Consider the following 12,943-nt stretch of genomic DNA (forward strand, 5'->3'; position numbering starts at 1 on the left):
AAGGGGTGGTCGGCCTGTTTCTTCTTCTTCTTTGACGGAGTTCTTCTATCGAAAGTGAAAGGGGTATTGCCAACGCTAAACTATGTACGTAAATGAAGATATGTATCTGGACAATAACTGTTAACTGGATCTGGCTCCGGCGACCCTAACATGATTTGCTTCAAGTTTTCGTTAGTGGTGAAGTAAGAGTTGAGCGGGAATGAATAGTTCACCTTTGAAAAGACATCAGCTTGACGGATGCCCATCTCCTCCGCAATCTTTGCGAGCCGGGCTTTCACGTAGCTCCGTTGCTTCCTAGTCGCGAAACGACTCGATCCAGTGGCCAACAAAGGCCACATGCAAGATACACCAGCTAAGCCTTTGGGCATCTCGGATGTCCCGCATGGGAAGTATGGAGTACTCAGAGCATCACCAGTCCAACCGAAAAAGTACGGAGTGCTCGAGATAATGTCCGCCACTTGCTCAGTTCCGATACGATTGGCGTCAATGTACTCCTTCGTCAGAGTATGATCGCTCGGTGCGCATACCCACGCGATACAACGAACGATGACCTGGTTGAGGAGAAGTCGAGACACATGGGTATTGATATGCTTTCCAGCTGCCCATACGTTCGGGTAGTCGTAAATGGGTCCCGGAAATGCTGAAACGTAGCCGATCTTGTCCTCGGGAACATCTGCAGCGGATCCTGAGATGACTTTTCTCCAAGCTGGCGGACACTTGTCGAACCACACACCAAGGTCGTCGTCCATTTTCCGCGCCCTCTGCAGAAGCTTCAAAGCTTTGTCAATCTTGTCGGTAGTCCGTGCTCCCTTCAGGAGACTGTCGGCCTCGCCACGGATGAGTGTCGTCTGGAGATTTAATACTAAAGCTTGGTGGCCAACCGTATCGCAGACTGCTTGCCGTGCCCACCAAGTCAAATCTTCCAAAGAAATGTTTGCAAAGAAGGTGTACTGCCGGACCTGTTTTGCGCGTTAGATCACCGGTTCTTGACACAACATTCTGTTTGTAATGAAGGGAAAATGACGTACCGATGTCGCCCGAACGAATTCAAACATGCTCAAGCCTACGCCGGATGTTGTCTGTTGCGGTCCTCGTAGCTTGACTATCGCAGTTGCCCCAGAAATGTGCTTCTTGAACCCAGACATTTCAACGTCATCTGAGACCAGTCCTTCGTAAAAGGCCAACAGGATTGCCGAGGCAAGCGTGGTATCCTGCCTTACAGCTATTTTATCTTGCATAGCTCGAGTCAAGTCTTCTAGCGCTTTGCTGTAGTGTAGATGAGCCATCGAGGACAATCTTCGCGAGTTTGGTCTACCAGCCAGAGCGGCCATGGATACTGCTGAGAAGGCCGATTGCAAAGGAGAAGCTTGGTAGCTGGGCATATTCAGTAGTGGTAATACGAATGTGAGAATCCCTCTACCAACTCCCGTCGGTGGAGCCAGCACGTAGTTTGCCAAGAAGTAGCATGTTGCTTGTTGGTCGAGAGGTGTTTGTAAGGTGTGCGGCATGCCATATGTTCCCCCTTCAATGTCCTTGAATGATACGAAGGTGTCGGGCGCCTGATTGCTGATATACGACAAAGAAGAGGCGTATGACATTGAAGGCGACGCTTCAGAAGAAGACGAGTTTGAGTACCTGTCAAACCAGTCGTCTTCTGTGATTGGAATAATTTGCTGTTTTCGCGGAGGTGGTGCTGCTGGCTGTGTCCATTCCATCATCTGTGGTTGGGTTTGGCATTCGTTTTCCGCATCCTGTTCCGTCGCGCGACCCTCTCGGATAGCCTTGCGCAACGCAGCCGACTTGGCTTTGCGGATGGTTGACTGAGTCTCATCGCGGAGATTGATTTCGAATGCATCTCGATAGCCTGGGCAGACTCTTTTCGACTTGGCGCATTTGAGGCAAAAGGGCTTTGTCTCGTCACACTTGATCCTCCTCGCGCGGCAGAGCTTGCATGCCCTGCTCGGGTGACCCGTGTTGACCATCGTTGACATGCAGCTGATCTAATGGTACGGTAGTACTGTTGGTTTCCTTTCCTCGAATAGTGTGTCCTATGCGCGCGATCCACGGCCAGTTGACGGTTCAGGTTTCGACGGGGTTTGTGTCATGTGGTCGAAACCCCCTATCCAAGTAGGAAATCCGAGGAGGAATGAGAGGGGCGGACGTGCCTCCCTAAGACATAAAAGGAAAATGGACAGACAGGACCGGACTCGTGTCAGACGCGGCCGAGGGCGGCTGTTGATGAACGTCGAGAACAGACTGCAGACGGTTGACACAAGATGGAAGAAGCCGCACAAGGAAGTTGATATGTTTCAACTCTAAAACCCGCCCCGCTTGCTTTGGTGACATTCAGCAGCGCTGCTAGTTACAAAGCATCTAGCTCAGAAGATGACGTTGCGAGTCAGGGTAAGGGAGGATGGATTACCGTAGAATGGGAGACGGAGAACGATGCTCCTTCAAGAGATGTCAGCCGCTCTGGGGGGAGGGTGGCCTATTGCACAAGTCTGTTCGGCCAACCGTCAAACCCGACAGTTGAACCTTGGATAGAACCTGTCAGCACATGTCGGCATGCCTCCCCGTCGGCGGCTTGAGCGAGTGCGAATTGTTGTTGTCAAGATGCGCAGCAGTAATATCAGACGAAACGGTTAGTCCAAGCGTCACTGCAACTGAAAGAGTGAAACCGGAACTCCATGCGAAGACAACTGGAGTTTCTGAAACCTAGTCACCTATCATTTGACGCATGAGAGTACCCGAATAGGTCTGGCGCCGTTCTTGTCCCCGTCTTCTAGAAGCCTACCGGTTTAGACAGGCCATCTTGGTAGCTCTCAGAGCATCTGCTTCTAGCCAAGAAGTCTTCAAATGGAGATGACTGGGGGATCTTTTGCCGGTACACATTAACTTACAAAATTATATTCTATTTATGTCTCTGATTGTTTCTTGCTTGCCGAATCTGCCAGTCGCTGTCATCATGTGGACCCGTGCGACTTTCACAAGGCTCAATGGAGCATGGCCCAAGACGTGCCTGGCAGAATGACACCACAATAGCAATGAGCTCAGTCTGAAAACTTGAGGGTTAGATCTGGAACTCGAACTCAGCTCTTGCTTGCTCCAGAAAGGGAAAGTCCACTCATCTGACGAAGATAATAACCCCGAACAAGAAAACCGTCGGATGGTTTGGAGGGGCAGAAGCTCTGTGTGCCGCCCACGCTGCCCCGAATACGGCTCACATGTCATGGTCTTTTCTCGGCATTCTCGTACAAACCCGACGGATAGAAGAGTGTTCATTTCGCTCCCAGCAGCGAGTTCCCAGTCACTCCAGTCTTTGCAGGCTGAAGCCGTCGTCTGATAGACCGAACTGACGCGTTCACCCGTGAGTCTGGTTTCTTTCCTGACATGACGTGACAGCTTGCACAACATCCTCGGTCTCGGTATCTCTCTCTGTAATTGCCGAACTGAGTCTTTGATGAGAATCCGGATGGGTGGAACACCTATTGGAGTGGTGTTCTGCCAGGCCTCAGGATTCTCATCCCAACGCACTTCCATCGATGCCAGAATCTTTCTACGAGGACAATAGCAGAACATCTCCAGTCTCAACCAGTACTGCACGAAAGAGATGATTGGTGCTGTAATTCGACAAAGACACATGTACTAAAACAATGCACTGACGGGATCACTAGAACTCTGAGCACGCGAAACGTGATGCATCGGGCTCAATTATCTTCTTCATCATGCTTGAGAGGCCATCATCGACATTCCAGCCGAACGCGGCACCACTACTATGCCAGACACAAATAGGTGGCTGTGCACTAATTGTACCAGCTGCTACGCGCAATCGGAATCATCCGCCTTTGAGACCAGACTCAGTTCCGCACGGACCAGGGAGCAATGGCCATTTTCTCTACTCCGTACACGTCTCCAGACTTCCACGAAAACACACGAAACAAGAAAATGAAGATCGTCAAGTCAAGCAAATACACAATGTTGGCGTTGAAGCGAGGGCTCTGTGCTAAAGGAAAGAAGACATAAGGGATCAATTGTCGAGGAAACGGCAGAAAAGACTGGTCGTTCCGTCGGAATCTCTTACTGATCTTCAACGCCGCCCGTAACGGCACATTTCGTCCGCTGACTCGAGTATCAGATGCCCATTCTCGAAACCCGAATCGCAGAGAATGGTAGACAGAGTGAGCCGCTTCAGCCGTAGCTGCTCTACAAGTAGCCGGAATTCGGATCAGAGGAGCGGACTTGCGATCGGCCGACAGCCCACGCAACTGGCAGACGTCGAGCACTGACATGGTGCAGTTTTCCCCAGGAATGACCAAGCAAAGACGCGATTTAGCCGCGGGGAGTCCTACGTAGAAAGGTCCGGGAAGTGAGTGAGGGACTGGGTTATGCCTGGCAAACGAGCAGCGCGGGGCAGGCTCTCCTTTCCTTGAGTTTTACTATTAGCTTCCCACCGGCAGAACAGGCGTATCAACTCCAGATTTCAGCTCATGTCGCTGAGTCCGATGTGCACAGTCTTCAAAAGTTGGGGTCATTGCCCGCGGATACGCTAAGGAATTGAGAATAAAACGTTGTTAGCACTGTTAGGTAAGGGAGGTGAGCATTATCAAGTCCGAAGTCCGACTCCGTTACCCGCGGCCCTGGAAACATTTTTAAAGTATCGCAGTACGAAACCAACAGGGGCTGCCGTGCGACATTTGCCAGGGTCAGGGGGACTCAATGGATGATCATATACCTAGCTGAGCAGCCTCCGCCAGTACACGTGTACAAGCAAGCGTTTTCCTTACCGGCAGTTGGTGCAATGACCACATCGCGATCTGCAGCCGGCACGATTTAAGCTTGATGCTGGTTCAAGGCAGATCGACGCAGGCATAGTATCGCGATCCTCTTGTCAGCGGGCAGGGACTCGATCTCCGCCCTAGTAGAGAGTTGTTAGGTTACCGAGACCGATGCTGTCTACTGAGACTTATAATCTTGAAGCCAACTCTCCGGCCGTATGGTCGATCATGCGGCCGAGATGGAATTTCAGACACCTCCGAAGCTCCCATGAATCTTGGTCACCACCATCTAACGCTACAGCTTTGCGGGAGGCGGGAAGATCATCGAGGCCGATGCGCCTGTCAATCATCGCGGGAAGAGGAGACGCTGTCAAGCAGAAAATCTTCTCTCGCAAGCTCAGACATCTTGACACAGCACACCCACAGGATAGACACCTACCTGAATAAACTCCTCTTACATCCACAGACTGATCAGTGCTTGCATTTTCTGTGTCTGTCAAGTGAGTGAGCCAAGCTCGCCCCAGTCTGACACATGGAAACTGCTCGCCGGAATGACGGACCGTACAGCAAGAAGAAACGAAGTGTTGTAAGAAACGTGGAAGTTCCTCCCGGAAGTCATGATAAGATTATGTTGTATTGAAATTACCAAAATAGTGCGCATGCAAGATATCCAGGCAAGGGTTCACTATTTCCAGCCAGCACGGAAGCTCGAGATGGAAAATCAGCCGCAGCAGCAGGTCAGACTCGCATTGCTCGCATCTTCGAACGGCGCAGAGAGATGGTGGGATGATTAACGGAAGAGATATTCATGGCAGCCAGTTGCCTTATTGGGCTGATAGACCCATCAGGATGGGTCACAGTTGGGTGCATGTTTTGGGACGCGAACAGACAGCCCAGGCAGGCTGGACACGTACAAGAGATAGCAAAAGACAGGCGGCGACAAGCAGCGACAGGCAGCGACAGGCAAGACAGGTATAAAAGACGGGATGAAAAGGTCATCTTCTCTGCTGAGTTGCCTAGTTGGGGCCAACTCTTTGCGATGAGAACACCGCCTTCTCGTCCCAAAAGGGTAATGGTTCGCTGTTCCCCAACGGCGCCTGAAACGAACTTCCTCCTACCACTTACCCTCTCGGGCAAGTGGGTGGGAAGTCTACAAACACACCTCAATACTATCCTAGTACCGGCCCGCTAGTGAAAACTCGTCCAACGTCGCAGTGATTCATTCGTGAGTGCTCGGCAGAGGAGTCTGTAGAAGGGAAGAGGAGGAGAAAGGGGCGAGGAGGATGGAGCGCAGAGGCAGTATGGTTGGGATGAGTTGCGGCGAAGCTGATTCTAATAAGGGTCTCGCTGGCGCCAAATATCTCTTCCAATTCTTAGTTCTCCTTTTTCGAAAAAGAAAACGTGAAAAAGTGTTACATCGTTGAACGAAGGGACACTACACTGCATCGAGATACCCCAGCAACTTGCTTTCTGCTTTTGAAGAGTCGAATACCCGGTGGACGAAGCGCACCTAATGACTATATCGAATCTAATCATCCAGCACAGCCTTTCGTCATAACTACCACGTCTCAAGAATCGAAAAACTCGGGCTCTCGTTCATTGACGACCCCAATCTGCGTACGCCTCGCCTTTGGCCGTCATCAGCCTTACTGCCCTACTGCCCTATCTGGGCATGCCCATCGCGGCACTCTTCAAGTCCGGAATTCCGCAGCACGTCGTCAGTCTTTCCTAACACAGACTGCCCACTCTCTTGGTCGGTCTACTACCACTAGAGGCCCGCTTGCCTATTACATACATGCAGTTCGTCACTATATGAGCCGCAATGCAACCTGGGAGTCTTTCCTCCTCGACCATTGACTCAAGTCCGTATACGGTTTCTTACACATAGGGACTCACCTGAGACTGTCTATCCATACTTGGTTGTTTCCTATCTGGCCTGTTCCCCCCTCTCAACATCTCTCAACGCTGGCTGTCTCCACAAGCCGACTTCCCGTCCGTACCCCTGACCCGGCAGGGCTCGAGCAAAAGAGGCAGCGTGCCTCACTTCTAAAAGCAGTCATGGCCGGTCTTGTTGGTTTTCTGTCTGCCGCTGCTCCTCTCATATCTTTCAACTTCGTGGCCGCAGAGGGAGTTGTCAAGGCGGCACAGGCTTCTACATCACCAGCACTTCAACTAGCACAGGTGGCAGCATCCGTACCAAAGCCAGCAGCAACACCGTTATCATTAACACCAATCTCAAACCCACGGAGACCTGCCGCGCCGGCCGTAGCACTAGCAACTTTGGCTTCCCAAAACCCCTCGATAGCGAAAGCGGGTGTACCGTCAGTTGCTGGCCAGCTTCAACCTCCACAAGTAATTGTTGAAACGAATTACATCGTTTACACTCAGGTCAGAACTGCTGCGCCGTCATATATCACTGTCACACAGACGGTACGACCGCCGTCACCTCCTCTACCACCACCGCCACCACCTGTCAGACCACCGCCTCCCCCAAAGCAAGCACTTCCGCCGTCTCCTCCTAAGCAAGTACAGCCTCTGTCTCCGCCGAAGCAAGTCCAGCCTTCATCACCACCCAAGCAAGTTCAACCTCCTTTACCGCCTAACCAGGTTCAACCTCCTACACCCCCAAAGCAGGTCCAGCCTCTATCGCCGCCGAAGCAAGTTCAACCTTCAGCGCCACCAAAACAAGGAGAACCACCGAGACTTCCATTTCCGCCTCCTCCTGCGGCTAAAAGTCAAGCACCTAATGCAGTGCCTCTTGTGATCCCCGCCCCGTTAGTTATACCCGCACCACTAGTATTACCATCAACACCAACACCGAAGACGACGCCACAGCTGGCAGCTACTTCACCTTCACCGCAGCCGCCTCCACCAGCAGTAGCACCTCCAGCAACGACACTTCTAAGCATCTCAAACTCATCGCCACCGCCGCCAGTCCTCAACCCTATCATGAGTGCTCAGGGACCAGAGAGGGGAGGCATACCTAATCCGACCCTCAATCCGCAAGCCCAGACTGGTCCACCAGGTGGTCCTCCTATGGGGCCTCCTGACCCGGCCAATGGTGCGTTCCCAGGTGGTATACCGAACAAGAACGTTGATTTGCCGGTTACCATCATGTTTATGGTGCTATTCATGCTTGGTGCGTACGTGCACTTGAGCATCTACCGGAGGAACGCCAAACGCGGTCACAAGTTCCTGATTTCGGATATTGTCTTCGACTTCTGTATGATCCGAACAGCCACTTGCATCTTTCGGATCACGTGGTCGATTGTGTCGACCCGAGGAGTTGTGTTGCTGGCGTTGATCACTGAGAATGGAGGGTAAGTCAAGTGGTCCGAGCCGCGGACGGAATGAACTCCTTACTAACACAATGCTCAGTGCCGCACTTCTCTTTGCTGTCAACATCTTCTTCGCCCAACGACTGGTCCGCTCGATCCATCCGAAGGCTGGATGGTGTACTGCGTTTGGTCAGTTCAGCCTGATTCTGCTCTTCTCGGTTCCGGCCTTCATTATTCTGAACATGACTTCGACGATTATCGCATTTTTCAGCGTTGGCAATGTAGATCGTCTGGAAACTACAGATACTTTGCTCAAGTTCGGAAGTTCATGGAATACTTTTCTATCCATCTTCCCTATCCTCGTCGTAAGCGGGTGCCTCTCTGTGCCAGGTCCCAGGCCAGAGAAGTTCGGTTCCGGTTCGCAGAGGGTGAAGGTGGCCCTGCTCTACCTGGGATCGTTCCTTTTGATCACGGGACAATCAATTCGCCTTTTCGCTGTGTTCAATAAGGAACTACCAGGGGCAACTCCAAGCGTAATTTACGGCAAGGCTGTATTCTACACGACGGGGTTCTTCTTTGAGCTCATTGTCGTCGCGCTTTACGCCATTATGCGGGTTGACCTTCGGTTCCACGTTCCGAACGGAGCAAGTGGGCCCGGGGACTACTCTGGCGACAGGGACAAGGGCAGCTACTCGGTCGAAGAGATTGAGCGGCTCATTGACGATTTGGAAGTGCCACACCAGATTATGCGAGAGAGAAAGGGACCAGAAGACATGGAGATGGTGTTCACCATCTTCTTTGCCACCAAGGACGCCGGAAAGGATAAACAGAAGAAAGAAGCCGGCGAAGGGTCAGACGAAACGTCGTCTGGTACCAACGCCGAAGACGAAGCGCTGCCGGAGAGGCCGAAAAGAATCACCAGAAGGCAAACGCTCATCGACGCCATCAACCGGCCTCCGCGACCGCCCAGGACGCCGTCGGCATACCCAGATATTCCGGACATGTACGCCCAGATGGGCGAGCCAGAGATGCCGCCGAGACGTCCTACGAGGCCGTCGATGTATTCTCAATTCGACAACGGGCAGGCGTATGACGCTAGGGCCGATGCGCGGTATCAGCAGCAGTATTGGGGTGCATCACCGCCTTATGGAAACGAGAAGGAGGGCATGAAAAGCGGAGACTTGAGACGATGAAGAATGAAGGAAGCAAAGCATTGAAGCGAAGCGAGCGAGTTGCGAACGGGAGCCGCTTGGGCGTCCGTCTGATGTATTCTAGTCACATATCATGATTACTTTCCACGCCGGAAGTAATGACACATGAGAGAGCGGAATGAGTCAAAAGTCGGCAGTCGTACCATCTCACTTTATTCATCAGCCCTTGGCTGGTCTCATCATGGGAATCATTTGTGACGACTGGCCAACATCAGTCATGATTGAGAAGCCTGCTTGTGAGTAGAGGTTAACAATGTACTCCTCGGCGTCGAGATACATTGGGTAGCCCAATTGGTCGGCGATTTCCGTCCCTCGTTGAAGGAGGGCTTGCGCATAGCCTCGTCGAAGGTAGGCCGGGTCGGTAAATATCAGCTCGAAGTCTGGTATACGGTTAGCGTCTTACGGGTGGGCGGCCGGCAAAATTGTCAGCGGGAATGTTGTTCGTAGTGAGCGAACCGGCTGGCCGAGCCCAAAGTTGACGACGTACAAACGTGAGGGCTGTTGCCCATGACGCGTTCGTGCTGAGACGCCATGTCGGAGAAGAACTCGTCAAGAAGCTCATCCTTTTGCCCTGCATTAGCGGGCGGCCATCGCTTTCGCCATGACCAGGTTCCGTTGTCTTCGGGACGGATGATCCAGATGAGGGTTGTGGCCACAGGCTCGCCTTGAAGAGGACAGCTGTCAGTCAAAAGCTACGAATATACATGGTGCCGTCTACTCGGCGGAGTCCGGAGTCCGAAGTACGGAAAGTGTGAGACAAGATCGGAGTTCGGACAGCCGCCGGAGTTGGTGATGTCGTGGGGTTTGACTACCTTTCTCGTTTCTGACAACAGCAACCTGACCTTCTTGAGAGCCGTGCTCTTTGGAGAACATGAAATGTCTGTAGGCATTGGTCATGTAGGCCCGGCCGTATTCGTTTTGGGGGAACATGGTCTGAAAGAAGTCACTATTGAAAGACTTCAGGAAAATTTCGGCAATAGCGGGAGCGTCTTCGAGCCTGGCCGGTTCGACGGAAACGGGTACTGCCGCCATCGGAAGCAGGATCGACGGTGAGGTGAGGGTCAGCGAGAATGAGCGTCAGAGCGAACGATAAATCAGATGCCAAGAGAGAGTAGGAGGAACGGTGGATATAAGGGTGCTGGCGAGGCTCAACGGCTGGTGAGACGGTTCGGGTGGGAGAAATGAGACGAAGAAGACATCGAGGTTGAAGGAGATCCAGGAATTAGCCCAGTATTTCAAGGCCGGCAGCCAGGCAGCTATGGCCAAGCCATAGCATGACTCCGAGGCCGAGGCCGACTGATACGATATGGACAGCGGGGTGCAAAACGCTCCCCAACTTCGAAATCCCCAGATGGCGTTCCACCAGAAACCCCTGACTCGTCTACGGATTGGTCTCCCGTACTCAATGACCAGCTCGTATGCGCGGAGGGCGGAGACGTCTCCCCGACATGTATAATGTATCTGTAAGTAGGTAGGTTACTTTGTCCACCCAAACTTGATCAAGGGCGTTTCTGTGAGATGGAAGAGGAAGGTCGAGACAAGCAATGAATCCTTTCCGTGTTCAGTGGCAAAAGAGAAACTAGAGCCTGACAGTCATACAAACATGATGTCTGTCCCATTTGACGGCGCTTGATCAGGTACATAGAGGCACAACACAGAAACACAAAGTAGCAGGATTTCAGGCTGACGTTGGATGAGGCCCGTCGCAAAACTTGGCCAACCCCCTAGGATTGAATGATGGGCGACAGCTCGTGAGCCGGGATGCCTCCAAGTTCCATTGATGGAGGGGTAGTTTCGCTTATGTAATGCTAAAGTCTCACAGAGTTGTGCCGAAGGGATGTGCGGGGCTGGACCACCGCCCCCGTCACGTCCGTTCGGCGAAGCTAAAGTGGTCACGTGCAATCTGTTTCTCAACGCGTTTGCGACGCGTCTCCAAGGCCAATGCATCACGTCAAGGTGTCTGGGTCGTCAGATTCCCACTTCACCACCTCGTCCGCAAATCACCAATTGAGCTCCCCCGCACCGCAGCCAACATGTCCGACTTCGAAGATGAAATGGACGTCGACGTCCCCGTGTCCAAGGATATTACCTTCTCCTCGGACGCCAAGCAGGGCAAGCGCAGTGCCGCCAACCTCCCTGTCGAAGCCGAAGACAGTCTGCCATGGGTTGAAAAATATCGCCCAGTAAGCCTCAACGACGTGTCTGGGCATCAAGACATTCTTTCAACAATCAACAAGTTTGTCGACTCAAACCGCCTACCCCACCTCCTCCTCTACGGTCCCCCAGGAACCGGCAAGACCTCGACGATTCTCGCCCTCGCCCGCCGCATCTATGGCGCCGAGAACATGCGGCAGATGGTCCTCGAGCTCAACGCATCAGACGATCGTGGCATCGACGTCGTCCGCGACCAGATCAAAACCTTTGCCTCGACAAAACAAATATTCACCCTCGGCCCATCGGCCAAGTCAGGCAGCGGTGGCAGCATGGCGTCGTACAAGCTCATCATCCTCGATGAGGCTGATGCCATGACGAACACGGCCCAGATGGCGTTGCGCCGCATCATGGAGAAGTACACCGTCAACACCCGCTTCTGCATTATTGCAAACTACTCGCACAAGCTATCACCGGCGCTGCTGTCAAGATGCACGAGGTTCCGCTTCAGTCCCTTGAAGGAGCGGGATATCAGGGTCTTGGTCGATAAGGTCATCGAGGAGGAGCATGTCAAAATCATCCCCGACGCCACAGAAGCATTGGTGAAGCTTAGCAAGGGTGACATGAGAAGAGCGCTCAACGTGCTCCAGGCATGCCACGCATCAAGTGAGTACTCACCCGGGTGTGCTTGAAGGCTCCAATCCAAGTAGCATGCTAACAGAACGCAGGTACACCGCTGCAGCCCAAGAACGCACCCAAGGTGGCCGAGACCGACATTGTGAGGGAGACTATCTCTACCGAGACGATATACAGCTGTATCGCCGCACCTCAGCCCGATGCAGTACAGGAGATCCTCGACGTTCTGCTGAGCACAACAGACGTAACATCTTGCCTCAATACTATCAACACATTAAAGGTGTCACGGGGCCTCGCCTTGGCAGATATCATCACGGCTCTAGCGGAGCAGTTGGCGACGCTCGAGGTCAAGCCAGAAATCATGATCAAATGGCTCGACGGGCTCGCGGATATTGAGCACCGGGTGGCTGGCGGCGGCAGCGAAACGGTGCAGACGGGAGCTGTGGTGGGCGTCATTCGGAGCGGAGCTGAACTCATGATCAAATGATTAAGTCGCAGTGTAGACGTGCGGAGGGAAGATGGATAATTCATGATGTTATGATCATCTACAATCGTCGGCCCGAATGACTTTGCATGACATGCCAAACTGCCGTCTTCCACCCAACCTGGGTCAAACGGCAACACCCAGCCCCCACTTCAGCTGGTGCTAATTTTGGAGTCTACTGCACTAAACCAGTCGACAGCAATGGATGCCAAGTCGCGGGTCGATCTGCGATACGTCGATGTGGCTTCCATGGATACCGTCATGGAATGCAGTGTCTAGCCATCTCCAGCCACCCGCTGCCGACTTTTTGCCTTGCCTTGCCCTGCCTTGCGTTTATATGGTTGTGGCGTATTTGTGGAATGCGCAAGCCGAAGTCGAAGTCTTGAATCTGAGTCGTTTGAATTGTCA

General features: G+C 52.7%; 5 protein-coding genes across 5 annotated transcripts; 2 read left to right on the plus strand and 3 right to left on the minus strand.

Annotated features, from left to right (window-relative positions):
• Positions 1–18: 18 nt before the first annotated feature.
• Positions 19–2,230, minus strand: BDP55DRAFT_404479 (uncharacterized protein). Its single transcript, XM_060567321.1, has 2 exons — positions 1,029–2,230; positions 19–959 (listed from the first exon to the last, which is right to left on the minus strand). Exons 1-2 carry the CDS (start codon positions 1,989–1,991, stop codon positions 81–83), a joined length of 1,842 nt encoding a protein of 613 aa, XP_060422917.1. The 5' UTR covers positions 1,992–2,230; the 3' UTR covers positions 19–80.
• Positions 2,231–3,825: 1,595 nt separating this feature from the next.
• On the minus strand, positions 3,826–4,709 carry BDP55DRAFT_720925 (uncharacterized protein). Its single transcript, XM_060578486.1, has one exon. It carries the CDS (start codon positions 4,287–4,289, stop codon positions 3,858–3,860), a length of 432 nt encoding a protein of 143 aa, XP_060422918.1. The 5' UTR covers positions 4,290–4,709; the 3' UTR covers positions 3,826–3,857.
• Positions 4,710–7,811: 3,102 nt separating this feature from the next.
• BDP55DRAFT_565846 (uncharacterized protein) lies at positions 7,812–9,246 on the plus strand (the record flags this gene model as incomplete). Its single annotated transcript, XM_060570456.1, has 2 exons — positions 7,812–8,095; positions 8,154–9,246. 2 exons carry the CDS (start codon positions 7,812–7,814, stop codon positions 9,244–9,246), a joined length of 1,377 nt encoding a protein of 458 aa, XP_060422919.1.
• Positions 9,247–9,423: 177 nt separating this feature from the next.
• Positions 9,424–10,296, minus strand: BDP55DRAFT_638143 (acyl-CoA N-acyltransferase; the record flags this gene model as incomplete). The annotated part of the gene is made up of 3 exons (XM_060573072.1): positions 9,424–9,644; positions 9,752–9,928; positions 10,077–10,296. The coding sequence occupies 3 exons, from the start codon at positions 10,294–10,296 to the stop codon at positions 9,424–9,426; spliced, it is 618 nt and encodes a 205-aa protein (XP_060422920.1).
• Positions 10,297–11,297: 1,001 nt separating this feature from the next.
• On the plus strand, positions 11,298–12,538 carry BDP55DRAFT_638144 (replication factor C; the record flags this gene model as incomplete). The annotated part of the gene is made up of 2 exons (XM_060573073.1): positions 11,298–12,081; positions 12,144–12,538. 2 exons carry the CDS (start codon positions 11,298–11,300, stop codon positions 12,536–12,538), a joined length of 1,179 nt encoding a protein of 392 aa, XP_060422921.1.
• Positions 12,539–12,943: the final 405 nt, after the last annotated feature.

This window comes from Colletotrichum godetiae (genome assembly GCF_030913485.1).
Source record: "Colletotrichum godetiae strain CBS 193.32 chromosome Unknown BDP55scaffold_78, whole genome shotgun sequence".
Lineage (NCBI taxonomy): Eukaryota > Fungi > Ascomycota > Sordariomycetes > Glomerellales > Glomerellaceae > Colletotrichum > Colletotrichum godetiae.

Coding starts and splice junctions, on each gene's coding strand:
- BDP55DRAFT_404479 (XM_060567321.1), bottom strand. CDS start 1,991: ATGTCAACGATGGTCAACACGGGTCACCCGAGCAGGGCATGCAAGCTC. Junction 960..1,028: donor AATTCGTTCGGGCGACATCG/GTACGTCATTTT, acceptor CGCGCAAAACAG/GTCCGGCAGTACACCTTCTT.
- BDP55DRAFT_720925 (XM_060578486.1), bottom strand. CDS start 4,289: ATGTCAGTGCTCGACGTCTGCCAGTTGCGTGGGCTGTCGGCCGATCGC.